Source organism: Hyla sarda, chromosome 12 (genome assembly GCF_029499605.1).
Source record: "Hyla sarda isolate aHylSar1 chromosome 12, aHylSar1.hap1, whole genome shotgun sequence".
In the NCBI taxonomy this organism is placed as follows: domain Eukaryota; kingdom Metazoa; phylum Chordata; class Amphibia; order Anura; family Hylidae; genus Hyla; species Hyla sarda.
In genome coordinates, this window is record NC_079200.1 from 2,088,876 (window position 1) to 2,101,129 (window position 12,254).

Below are 12,254 nucleotides of genomic sequence, written 5' to 3' on the forward strand. Positions count from 1 at the left end.
TCGTTTCCCCTCGGACGTCTGGGAGTTGTAGTTTTGTGGTTTAATGTTATGAAAAGAAAAAACTACAGGTCCCAGAGTTCCCTGCGCGGCCATCCTCCTAATTGGCAGCCCCGGCCCCTGTGATATGTGAGGGAACACAAAGGCTCGTGAGCGGCAGGTAAGGGCTGTCACCCGGGAAGGAGAGGGGGCGCCGGGTGTCACCCTGAGGGGCAGAGGGTGTCACTGTGTTATCCTGTGGCGGGTGGGACGTAAGCGGGTGCTGGCATTAAAGGGTTCTCTGTATGAACTACTAACCCCGTATAGCTGTTGCCCCCATCAGTACCCCCTGTATAGCTGTTGCCCCCATCAGTACCCCCCGTATAGCTGCTGCCCCCATCAGTACCCCCTGTATAGCTGCTGCCCCCATCAGTACCCCCTGTATAGCTGCTGCCCCCATCAGTACCCCCTGTATAGCTGCTGCCCCCATCAGTACCCCCTGTATAGCTGCTGCCCCCATCAGTACCCCCCGTATAGCTGTTGCCCCCATCAGTACCCCCCTTATAGCTGCTGCCCCCATCAGTACCCCCCGTATAGCTGTTGCCCCCATCAGTACCCCCCCTTATAGCTGCTGCCCCCATCAGTACCCCCCTTATAGCTGCTGCCCCCATCAGTACCCCCTGTATAGCTGCTGCCCCCATCAGTATCCCCCGTATAGCTGCTGCCCCATCAGTACCCCCTGTATAGCTGCTGCCCCCATCAGTATCCCCCGTATAGCTGCTGCCCCCATCAGTACCCCCTGTATAGCTGTTGCCCCCATCAGTATCCCCTGTATAGCTGCTGCCCCCATCAGTATCCCCCGTATAGCTGCTGCCCCCATCAGTACCCCCCGTATAGCTGCTGCCCCCATCAGTACCCCCCGTATAGCTGCTGCCCCCATCAGTACCCCCCTTATAGCTGCTGCCCCCATCAGTACCCCCCTTATAGCTGCTGCCCCCATCAGTACCCCCTGTATAGCTGCTGCCCCCATCAGTACCCCCTGTATAGCTGCTGCCCCATCAGTACCCCCCGTATAGCTGCTGCCCCCATCAGTACCCCCCGTATAGCTGGTACCCCCCCCCCCCCCCCCCCCATATAGCTGCTGCCCCCATCAGTACTTGTTGAAGTTGGTTGGGGGGCTCCGTTTTGGGGGGGGGGGGGGGGGGCTCCATAGTAACCCTCTGCCATAAACTTTCAATGTTAAGTTTCAGTTTTGTTACTATGGGGGGAATTAGTTATGGCTCCTGCAGCTTTTATGAACTGATGATAAAATGACCTATTGACCTCCAGGGTCGGTGATGTCATCCGGTGACCGGAGCCTAAAGGAGAAGTCTCATCGGCAAAAAACCTTTCTATAATGTCCGGGGCGCCCTAAAATAAAACAATAAACATAACCCTCCTGCTCCCCTCCCCCTGCTGTCTCGCTCCCCTGGTGTCTCGCTCCCCCCGGTGTCTCGCTCCCCCCGGTGTCTCGCTCCCCCCGGTGTCTCGCTCCCCTGCTCCGCTCCCCCCGGTGTCTCGTTCCCTTGCTCCGCTCCCCCCAGTGTCTCGCTCCCCTGCTCCGCTCCCCCCGGTGTCTTGCTCCCCTGCTCCGCTCCCCCCGGTGTCTTGCTCCCCTGCTCCGCTCCCCCCGGTGTCTTGCTCCCCTGCTCCGCTCCCCCCGGTGTCTTGCTCCCCTGCTCCGCTCCCCCCGGTGTCTTGCTCTGCTCCCCTGCTCCCCCCGGTGTCTCGCTCCCCCCGGTGTCTTGCTCTGCTCCCCTGCTCCCCCCGGTGTCTCGCTCCCCCCGGTGTCTTGCTCCCCTGCTCCGCTCCCCCCGGTGTCTTGCTCTGCTCCCCTGCTCCCCCCGGTGTCTCGCTCCCCCCGGTGTCTCGCTCCCCTGCTCCGCTCCCCCCGGTGTCTCGCTCCCCTGCTCCGCTCCCCCCGGTGTCTTGCTCCCCTGCTCCGCTCCCCTCGGTGTCTTGCTCCCCTGGTGTCTCGCTCCGCTCCCCCCGGTGTCTCGCTCCCCTGCTCCACTCCCCCCAGTGTCTCGCTCCCCCCGGTGTCTCGCTCCGCTCCCCCCAGTGTCTTGCTCCCCTGCTCCGCTCCCCCCGGTGTCTTGCTCCCCTGCTCCGCTCCCCCCGGTGTCTTGCTCCCCTCGGTGTCTTGCTCCCCTGGTGTCTTGCTCTGCTCCGCTCCCCCCGGTGTCTCGCTCCCCTGCTCCGCTCCCCCCGGTGTCTCGCTCCCCTGCTCCGCTCCCCCCGGTGTCTCGCTCCCCTGCTCCGCTCCCCCCGGTGTCTCGCTCCCCTGCTCCGCTCCCCCCGGTGTCTCGCTCCCCTGCTCCGCTCCCCCCCGGTGTCTCGCTCCCCCCGGTGTCTTGCTCCCCCCGGTGTCTCGCTCCCCTGCTCCGCTCCCCCGGTGTCTCGCTCCCCTGGTGTCTCGCTCTGCTCCCCCCGGTGTCTCACTCCCCTGCTCCGCTCCCCCCAGTGTCTCGTTCCCCCCGGTGTCTCGCTCCCCTGGTATCTCGCTCCGCTCCCCCCAGTGTCTCGCTCCCCTGCTCCCCCTGGTGTCTTGCTCCCCCCCCACGGTGTCTTGCTCCCCTGCTCCGCTCCCCACGGTGTCTTGCTCCCCTGCTCCGCTCCCCACGGTGTCTTGCTCCCCTGCTCCGCTCCCCACGGTGTCTTGCTCCCCTGCTCCGCTCCCCACGGTGTCTTGCTCCCCTGCTCCGCTCCCCACGGTGTCTTGCTCCCCTGCTCCGCTCCCCACGGTGTCTTGCTCCCCTGCTCCGCTCCACACGGTGTCTTGCTCCCCTGCTCCGCTCCCCACGGTGTCTTGCTCCCCTGCTCCGCTCCCCACGGTGTCTCGCTCCCCTGCTCCGCTCCCCACGGTGTCTCGCTCCGCTCCCCCCGGTGTCTTGCTCCCCTGCTCCGCTCCCCACGGTGTCTTGCTCCCCTGCTCCGCTCCCCACGGTGTCTTGCTCCCCTGCTCCGCTCCCCACGGTGTCTTGCTCCCCTGCTCCGCTCCCCACGGTGTCTTGCTCCCCTGCCCCGCTCCCCCCGGTGTCACGCTCCCCTGCTCCGCTCCCTCCGGTGTCTCACTCCCCTGGTGTCTCGCTCCGCTCCCCCCGGTGTCTTGCTCCCCTCCTCCGCTCCCCCCAGTGTCACGCTCCCCTGCTCCGCTCCCCCCGGTGTCTCGCTCCCCTGCTCTGCTCCCCCCGGTGTCTTGCTCCCCTGGTGTCTCGCTCCGCTCCCCCCGGTGTCTCGCTCCGCTCCCCCCGGTGTCTCGCTCCCCTGGTGTCTCGCTCCGCTCCGCTCCCCCCAGTGTCTCACTCCCCTGCTCCCCCCGGTGTCTTGCTCCCCTGCTCCGCTCCCCCCGGTGTCTTGCTCCCCTGCTCCGCTCCCCCCCGGTGTCTTGCTCCTCTGGTGTCTCGCTCCCCCCCCCCCCCCCCGGTGTCTTGCTCCTCTGGTGTCTCGCTCCCCCCCCCCCCCCCCGGTGTCTTGCTCCTCTGGTGTCTCGCTCCCCCCCCCCCCCCCCCCGGTGTCTTGCTCCCCTGCCCCGCTCCCCACGGTGTCTTGCTCCCCCCGGTGTCTTGCTCCCCTGGTGTCTTGCTCCACTCCCCCCTGTGTCTTTCTCCCCTGGTGTCTTGCTCCACTCCCCCCTGTGTCTTGCTCCCCTGGTGTCTCGCTCCGCTCCCCCCGGTGTCTTGCTCCCCTGGTGTCTTGCTCCCCCGGTGTCTCGCTCCCCTGCTCCGCTCCCCCCGGTGTCTCGCTCCCCTGCTCCGCTCCCCCCGGTGTCTCGCTCCCCTGCTCCGCTCCCCCCGGTGTCTCGCTCCCCTGCTCCGCTCCCCCCGGTGTCTCGCTCCCCTGCTCCGCTCCCCCCGGTGTCTTGCTCCCCTGCTCCGCTCCCCCCGGTGTCTTGCTCCCCTGCTCCGCTCCCCCCGGTGTCTTGCTCCCCTGCTCCGCTCCCCCCGGTGTCTCGCTCCCCTGGTATCTCGCTCCGCTCCCCCCAGTGTCTCGCTCCCCTCGGTGTCTTGCTCCCCTGCTCCGCTCCCCCTGGTGTCTTGCTCCCCCCGGTGTCTTGCTCCCCTGCTCCGCTCCCCCTGGTGTCTTGCTCCCCTGCTCCGCTCCCCCCGGTGTCTTGCTCCCCCCGGTGTCTTGCTCCCCTGCTCCGCTCCCCCCGGTGTCTTGCTCCCCTGCTCCGCTCCCCCCGGTGTCTTGCTCCCCTGCTCCGCTCCCCCCGGTGTCTCGCTCTCCTGCTCCGCTCCCCCCGGTGTCTCGCTCTCCTGCTCCGCTCCCCCCGGTGTCTCGCTCCCCTCCCCATGTGTCTCGCTCCCCTGACGGCGTCTTCTTTCTGGTCCGGCTGAGCAGTAGTGAGATACATTGAGCCCCGATCACCTCGGCGGCCGCTTGACTGACCATAGCCGGAGCAGGAAGACGACGCCGGAGGAGGAGCGGAGACATTAGGGAAATGTTTTGTTCCAGAATGGTCGGTGTCTTTGTGATCCGTTCATATCATCTGGAGATGGAAACACTGACAGGACCGGATCGGAAACCGCGGCCTAAAAAACTGACAATAAGGGGAACGTACAGTAAATATTAACAGTCTAAGATTCTGTCCCACTATTCTTTAGATCTTCTTCAAGAGGTTATTCAGGAATAGAAAAACAGGGCTAATTTCCTTCAAAAACATCTCCCTCTCTGTCCCCAGGTTGTGTGTGGTATTACAACGTGGCTCCATTCACTGTAATGGAACAGAGCTGTAGAACCGCAACCAACCTGAGACATACTGGGACCACTTTTGAAAGAAATTAGCTCTGTTTTCTATTCCTGGATAACACCTTTATAGGGGAACTAAACCCATAGCCCATCCGTTCCCTCTCACCAACCTATGTAATTGTCTTAATATCATTCATTAGCTATATACACCTCTTTCAGCTGTCACTTATATGCAGGGAGTGAGAGAAAGACGTCATATTTAGATCAACCTTGTCTCAGTGTAAACCCCTCACTGAGAGCAGCCCCCACCCTCCAGGAAGACAAACACCACATGATTTCTGGCTGGATCTTGTCGGTAGCCCTCTTTTTTCCTGCTGTAGATCTAATCACTGACTGCTGCCATTCAGAGCATAGGATGATTTACTGCTGGGGTGTGTGCTGACTGTTTACAACAACACAGCCTGCACACAGATAGTAAGAGCAATTGGTTGGCAGCCATTACACAGAGCCGCACTTACTGCTGGGGGTTGTAGTCTGGGCTGCAAGCAAGGAAAAATAATATTTAGGAGACAACAGGGGCCACAGGATCTGGCAAAATCACATGTATAACTACAGGGGACACTTAACTTCACTGCAGCACCCCTTTAACCCCTAAATGACGCAGGGAATGTAAATGTACATCCTGGTGCGTTGGTACTTAAGGCACCAGGATCTACATTTATGTCCTGTACATGACCGCGAGCACACGGGGGGGGGGCTAGCACGGAGGGTGGTTGTGCTCGCGTCATGTGCGGCAGGTCCTGGCTGTTATCAGCATTGCGCTGATGTGTGCCATTAACCCCTCAGATGCCGTGATCAATACAGATCACGGCATCTGCAGCAGTGTGGTCACTAAAATGAATCATCGTATCGCCCGCAGCGCTGCCGTGGTGATCCGAGCATCCAGCATTGTGGACGGAGGTCCCCTTACCTGCCTCCGTCACCTTCCTCAGGTCTTCTGCTCTACCTCGAAAATTGATGCTTTTTTGTGACATCATATTTCCCAAAAAAATTAACCCCTTAAGGACCCAGGGCGTACCTGTACGCCCGTGGGAATTGTGGTCCTCGTCGTGAGGGAACCGGACCGGGATGCCTGCTGAAATTATTCAGCAGGCATCCCGTGCAAACCCCTGGGGGTTCCTGAGACAGCCCACCCATGTCGGCAATCGCCGCAAATCGGCGGCGGGATCGGGGCCCCCGGATCTGAGACGGTGGCAGACAGGAAGGACAGAACGCAGCAGCAGGAGGTATTAGCAACAACTCCCAGCATGCACATAAGTGAGAGCGCACCTTGTACATTTGAGGTGATTTGCACAGGGGTGGCTGATCGTTACAGCGGTTCTGATATAAACGCAAAAAAAAAATTAAATAAAAAAAAAACACCCACGTGTGACCCCATTTTGGAAACTACACCCTTCACGGAACTTAACAAGGGGTATAGTGAGACTTAACACCCCACAGGTGTTTGAAGAATTTTTGTTAAAGTTGGAGTGACATTTTTTTATTTTTCACTAAAATGCTGGTGTTATCTCAAATTTTTCATTTTCACAAGGGGTAATAGGAAAAAATGCCCCCCCATAATTTGTAACCCCATTTCTTCTGAGTATGGAAATACCCCATATGTGGTTGTAAAGTGCTCTGCGGGTGAACTACAATGCTCAGAAGAGAAGGAGCGCCATTGGGCTTTTGGAGAGAGAATTAGGCTGGAATTGAAGGCCACGTGCGTTTACAAAGCCCCCATAGTGCCAGAACAATGGACCCCTCCCCACACACACACACACACGTGACCCCATTTTGGAAACTTCACCCCTCATGCAATGCAATAAGGGGTGCAGTGAGCATTTACACCCCACAGGTGTCTGACAGATTTTTTGAACAGTCGTCCATGAAAATGAAAAATGTTATTGTTTATTTGCACAGTCCACTGTTCCAAGCATCTGTCAAACGCCAGTGGGGTGTAAATGCTCAATGCACCCCTTATTACATTCCGTTAGCGGTGTCGTTTCTGAAATGGGGTCACATGTGGGGGGGTCCACGGGGGGCTTTGTAAGCGCACATGGCCCCTGACTTCCATTCCAAACAAATTCTCTCTCCAAAAGTCCAATGGCGCTCTTCCTCGTCTGAGCCCTGTAGTGGGAAAAACAGAAAAACCCTGAGTCCTTAAGGGGTTAAGGTTTGGCAACTGGAACCTTCAGCTCCTCCACAGATTCAGCAGGATTAAGGTCTGGAGACAGGATTGGGCACTGCACGACCTTCATGTGCTTCTTCTTGAGTCACTCGTGTTGGGTCATTGTCATGCTGGAATACCCATCCACCTCCCATTGTCGATGCCCTGGCTGAGAGAAGATGGTTTCCCCCCCCCCCCCCAAGATCCATTGTCCCATTGATGCAGAGAAGTTATCCTTTCTCCTTAGCAGAAAACCACCTCCAATGCATAATGGGGGAGATTTAGCCAAACGTGTCCAGAGAAGAAGTTGAGTTGCCTATAGCAACCAATCAGATCAAAAATGAAAGAAGCGATCTGATTGGTTGCTATGGGAAACTCAGCTACTTTTCATCTGGTTTTGCAAAATCTCCCCCACAGTTTCCACGTCCTGTGATAGGGCCAGTTCATATGAGAACCGGATACGGCAAAAACCGGGCGCTCCCGGATCCGGGCCGGACCCCATTTATTTCAATGAACCGACCGGAGTAAAACACTGACTCCGGTCGGCTAATTTTTGCCCCGTATATGGCTCTCTAGCCAGACCTAAAACCGTGGTATACAGTTTCAGGTCCGGTCACAAAAACAGTATACGGGGCAAAAATGAGCCCACTGGAGTCAGCGTTTGAAATGAATGGGGTTCGGGCCGGATCCGGCTGGGATACAGAGCACCCGGTTTTCGCTCCCCCAGCTGTATCCAGTTCCCGTACACCTTATACTGGCGATGGTGATCTTGGGGTCATTGGCGGCATTCCTCCTCCTTTAATCACGGCATATTGATTTGATGCCAAAGAGCTTGATTTCATCTGACCACAACACGTTCTCCTGTGAATCATTCAAATATTCATTGGCAAACTTCTTCTGGCCCCGTACATGATCTTTCTCCATCAGACGGTCCCGTACATGATCTTTCTCCATCAGACGGTCCCGTACATGATCTTTCTCCATCAGACGGTCCCGTACATGATCTTTCTCCATCAGACGGTCCCGTACATGATCTTTCTCCATCAGACGGTCCCGTACATGATCTTTCTCCATCAGACGGTCCCGTACATGATCTTTCTCCATCAGACGGGCCCGTACATGAGGTTTCTCCATCAGACGGGCCCGTACATGAGGTTTCTCCATCAGACGGGCCCGTACATGAGGTTTCTCCATCAGACGGGCCCGTACATGAGGTTTCTCCATCAGACGGGCCCGTACATGAGGTTTCCCCATCAGACGGGCCCGTACATGAGGTTTCCCCATCAGACGGGCCCGTACATGAGGTTTCCCCATCAGACGGGCCCGTACATGAGGTTTCCCCATCAGACGGGCCCGTACATGAGGTTTCCCCATCAGACGGGCCCGTACATGAGGTTTCCCCATCAGACGGGCCCGTACATGAGGTTTCCCCATCAGACGGGCCCGTACATGAGGTTTCCCCATCAGACGGGCCCGTACATGAGGTTTCCCCATCAGACGGGCCCGTACATGAGGTTTCCCCATCAGACGGGCCCGTACATGAGGTTTCCCCATCAGACGGGCCCGTACATGAGGTTTCCCCATCAGACGGGCCCGTACATGAGGTTTCCCCATCAGACGGGCCCGTACATGAGGTTTCCCCATCAGACGGGCCCGTACATGAGGTTTCCCCATCAGACGGGCCCGTACATGAGGTTTCCCCATCAGACGGGCCCGTACATGAGGTTTCCCCATCAGACGGGCCCGTACATGAGGTTTCCCCATCAGACGGGCCCGTACATGAGGTTTCCCCATCAGACGGGCCCGTACATGAGGTTTCCCCATCAGACGGGCCCGTACATGAGGTTTCCCCATCAGACGGGCCCGTACATGAGGTTTCCCCATCAGACGGGCCCGTACATGAGGTTTCCCCATCAGACGGGCCCGTACATGAGGTTTCCCCATCAGACGGGCCCGTACATGAGGTTTCCCCATCAGACGGGCCCGTACATGAGGTTTCCCCATCAGACGGGCCCGTACATGAGGTTTCCCCATCAGACGGGCCCGTACATGAGGTTTCCCCATCAGACGGGCCCGTACATGAGGTTTCCCCATCAGACGGGCCCGTACATGAGGTTTCCCCATCAGACGGGCCCGTACATGAGGTTTCCCCATCAGACGGGCCCGTACATGAGGTTTCCCCATCAGACGGGCCCGTACATGAGGTTTCCCCATCAGACGGGCCCGTACATGAGGTTTCCCCATCAGACGGGCCCGTACATGAGGTTTCCCCATCAGACGGGCCCGTACATGAGGTTTCCCCATCAGACGGGCCCGTACATGAGGTTTCTCCATCAGACGGGCCCGTACATGAGGTTTCTCCATCAGACGGGCCCGTACATGAGGTTTCTCCATCAGACGGGCCCGTACATGAGGTTTCCCCATCAGACGGGCCCGTACATGAGGTTTCCCCATCAGACGGGCCCGTACATGAGGTTTCTCCATCAGATGGGCCCTGAAATGAGCATTCATGGCCTTGTAGACACTGCAAGATTTCAGTCCTTCACAGTGTAGTGTGTTGCCAATAGTTTTTTTGGTGACTATGGTCCCAGCTGCCTTGAGATCACTGACAGGATCCTCCGTATAGTTCTGGGCCGATTCCTCACCGTTATCATCGAGACTTCACGAGGTGAGATCTTATATGGAGCCCCCGACCGAGGGGGATTTACAGATATTTTGTGTTTCTTCCATTTGTGAATAATGGCACTGACAGCTGTAAACTTCTCACCAAACTGCTTGGCAAAGTCTTGTAGCCCATTCCAGCCTTGTGTAGGTCTTCAATTTTATCCCCGACATCCATGGGCAGCTCTCTGGTCTTGGCCATGATGAAGAGTTTAGAATCTGATTGTTTCTTTGGACAGGTGTCATTTATACAGGTAACTCTCTCCCTTTTAAGAGAGTGCTCCTCATTACTAGTATAAAAGACACATGGGAACCAGAAATCTTATTGATAGGGGGTCAAATACTTATTTCAGTGAGTAAAATGCAAATCAATTCATAACTTAAGTGAGATGTTTTTTTGTTTTTTTGTTTTTCTTTTTGTTATTCTGTCTTACTGTTCGAATAAAATTATATATGGATCATTGTCAGTGCGATTGTACAAAATCACCGGGGGGGGGGGGGGGGGGGGGAGACAAATAATTTTTTCTGTTGGTTGCCACTCATTTTACCCACTCTTCTCCTGTTTTCAGCCTAAACCATTGCTGGATGACATTAGCTTTTTCCTTCTCACCGGTCGTAAGAATGGAAACGTCTGACTATGGGACCAAAAAGAGCTGGGGCAAGTCTAAATCAAAGAAGGTGAGAGGTTCATCCAAAGTGTCCAAATCCAGTAGAAATCTTTCACCCGACAACAAAATGATGAAGGACCAAAAGGGCACCCGAAAACTCCGGTATAAAACACAAGAAGCTCAAAGCCGCCCGTCTCTGAGAAGTCAACAGAACGGTCAAACGAGGCAGTCATCAGGCAAGGGCAAAGTGAAAAAGGAAGTGGACGATTCCACCTGTGATGTGGAAGACCAGGGCATCGAAAAAACCAAACCGTACGCGTGTGCTATATGTCAGAAGAGCTTTGCCCAGAAATCCAACCTTGTGACCCACTTCAGAGTCCACACAGGGTCCCGGCCCTACATGTGTATGGAGTGTGGGAAGAGCTTCAGCACCAGCTCCAATGCGGTGACCCACCAGAGGGTGCACACGGGAGAGAGGCCGTACAGCTGTGGAGAATGTGGGAAAAAGTTCAGTATCAGCTCCAACCTGGTGACCCACCAAAGGGTCCATACGGGAGAGAGACCCTATGTCTGTACTGACTGTGGAAAAAGCTTCACTCACCGTTCAAACCTGGTCATCCACCAGAGGGCGCACTCGGGGGAGAAGCCTTATGAGTGCATTACGTGTGGAAAAACATTTACTCACAGCTCTCACCTTGTTGCCCACCAGAAAGTCCATGTTTAGAGAATGGAGGATTGTCTTCACCAGTGGTTGCCAAACTGTGGACCTCTAGGTGTTCCAAAGCTTTCACTCCCAGCCGATGGCTATCCGGGCATGCTGGGAGTGAAAGCTTTCCAACACCTGGAGGTCTGCAGTGACCTGCTAGGTGGAGAACATTAGTATGATGGCCTTGGCCCGAATGGGGCCTCGAAAGGACTTCTCTCTTTGTATTTTAAACTTGTGCCATGTAATGCGCCATCCGTGGCCTACTTTTTAACCCTAAAGGGGTGGATCTTGAACCCTATACGTGGTTCCTTCTGATGGTTTTTAAGATAAGATCCTCTAGAAAAGTGAAGGATCTTCTAGTAGCCTTTGACTCAAATGACCTGTGTCCCTCCAGCCATTAGTTATCACGTCCGCTCGGCTCCATACTTACCAGCCATTCCGGAGAGGACGCGAGCATACCGTGTTGTGGATGAACCACAGAGCTCAGCTTATAGGTTAACAAGGGTAAAGAATCAAGTAGACAAAAAGTAGTGATGTAAAGCGAGGGGTGAGGGGGCGAGGATTGTTCCCATATATAGACCAAGAGGTTTGTAGGTTTGATTAAGTTGATTTGTAGAGATGAGCAAAATTTATATCTAGATATCGGTAAATACCTAATTCTCAATGTGTCTGTGTGTTACTCTGGTCTACATCCCCTCCCCAAAGCCATATTTTTAGCCTAAAAGAAGCAGCCATTTTTCATGCAAAAATTACTAAAAAATGTTGGCTGTTATTATTTTTATTTTTAAAGGTTGTACATACCCCCCAAAAGCAAAGTATTAAATGAAGTGCATAGTCATATTTATTTACATCTGTAACATTAAAGAAGCACTCCAGGGTTTTTTGTTTTATTTTGTCCTAGTCCTACAGGACCATCTGTCCTGTTCCAGCACAGCGGCATCTATGCATTTCATTACTGTACCTTGTTCATGTGATCATCAGTCTGACTGATAGTAACTGTGTCACAGGATATTTGATCTGAATTAGCTGATATCTGCCCTCCAGCTCTATCTGTATACTGCTGCTCTTTCTATGGGATCAGGATATATAGTAGCTATACATCTTCCCTCCAGCTCTATCTGTATACTGCTTCTGTTATTTCAATGGTATATATATATATAACAAATCAGCAAAAAAACAGCTCACCCCCGTTCGCCTCCTGCGTCGCAGATCAGTGTGGACAGCACTGGAAGTAATATTAGAGAAAGGAAGATATCCAGCACAGTAGCTCGAATGCAGGTGTATTTATTTTAAAACAGCCTCAGGGGAGGTGTATATCTAATTTAATATATCCTGATCCAATAGAGATAGCAGCAATATACAGATA

The 12,254-nt window shown here is 55.3% G+C and overlaps 1 protein-coding gene across 1 annotated transcript; it reads left to right on the top strand.

Moving 5' to 3' along the window:
• Positions 1-12,254, top strand: LOC130296402 (gastrula zinc finger protein XlCGF49.1-like). The gene is made up of 2 exons (XM_056547892.1): positions 1-157; positions 10,144-12,254. Exon 2 carries the CDS (start codon positions 10,160-10,162, stop codon positions 10,904-10,906), a length of 747 nt encoding a protein of 248 aa, XP_056403867.1. The 5' UTR covers positions 1-157; positions 10,144-10,159; the 3' UTR covers positions 10,907-12,254.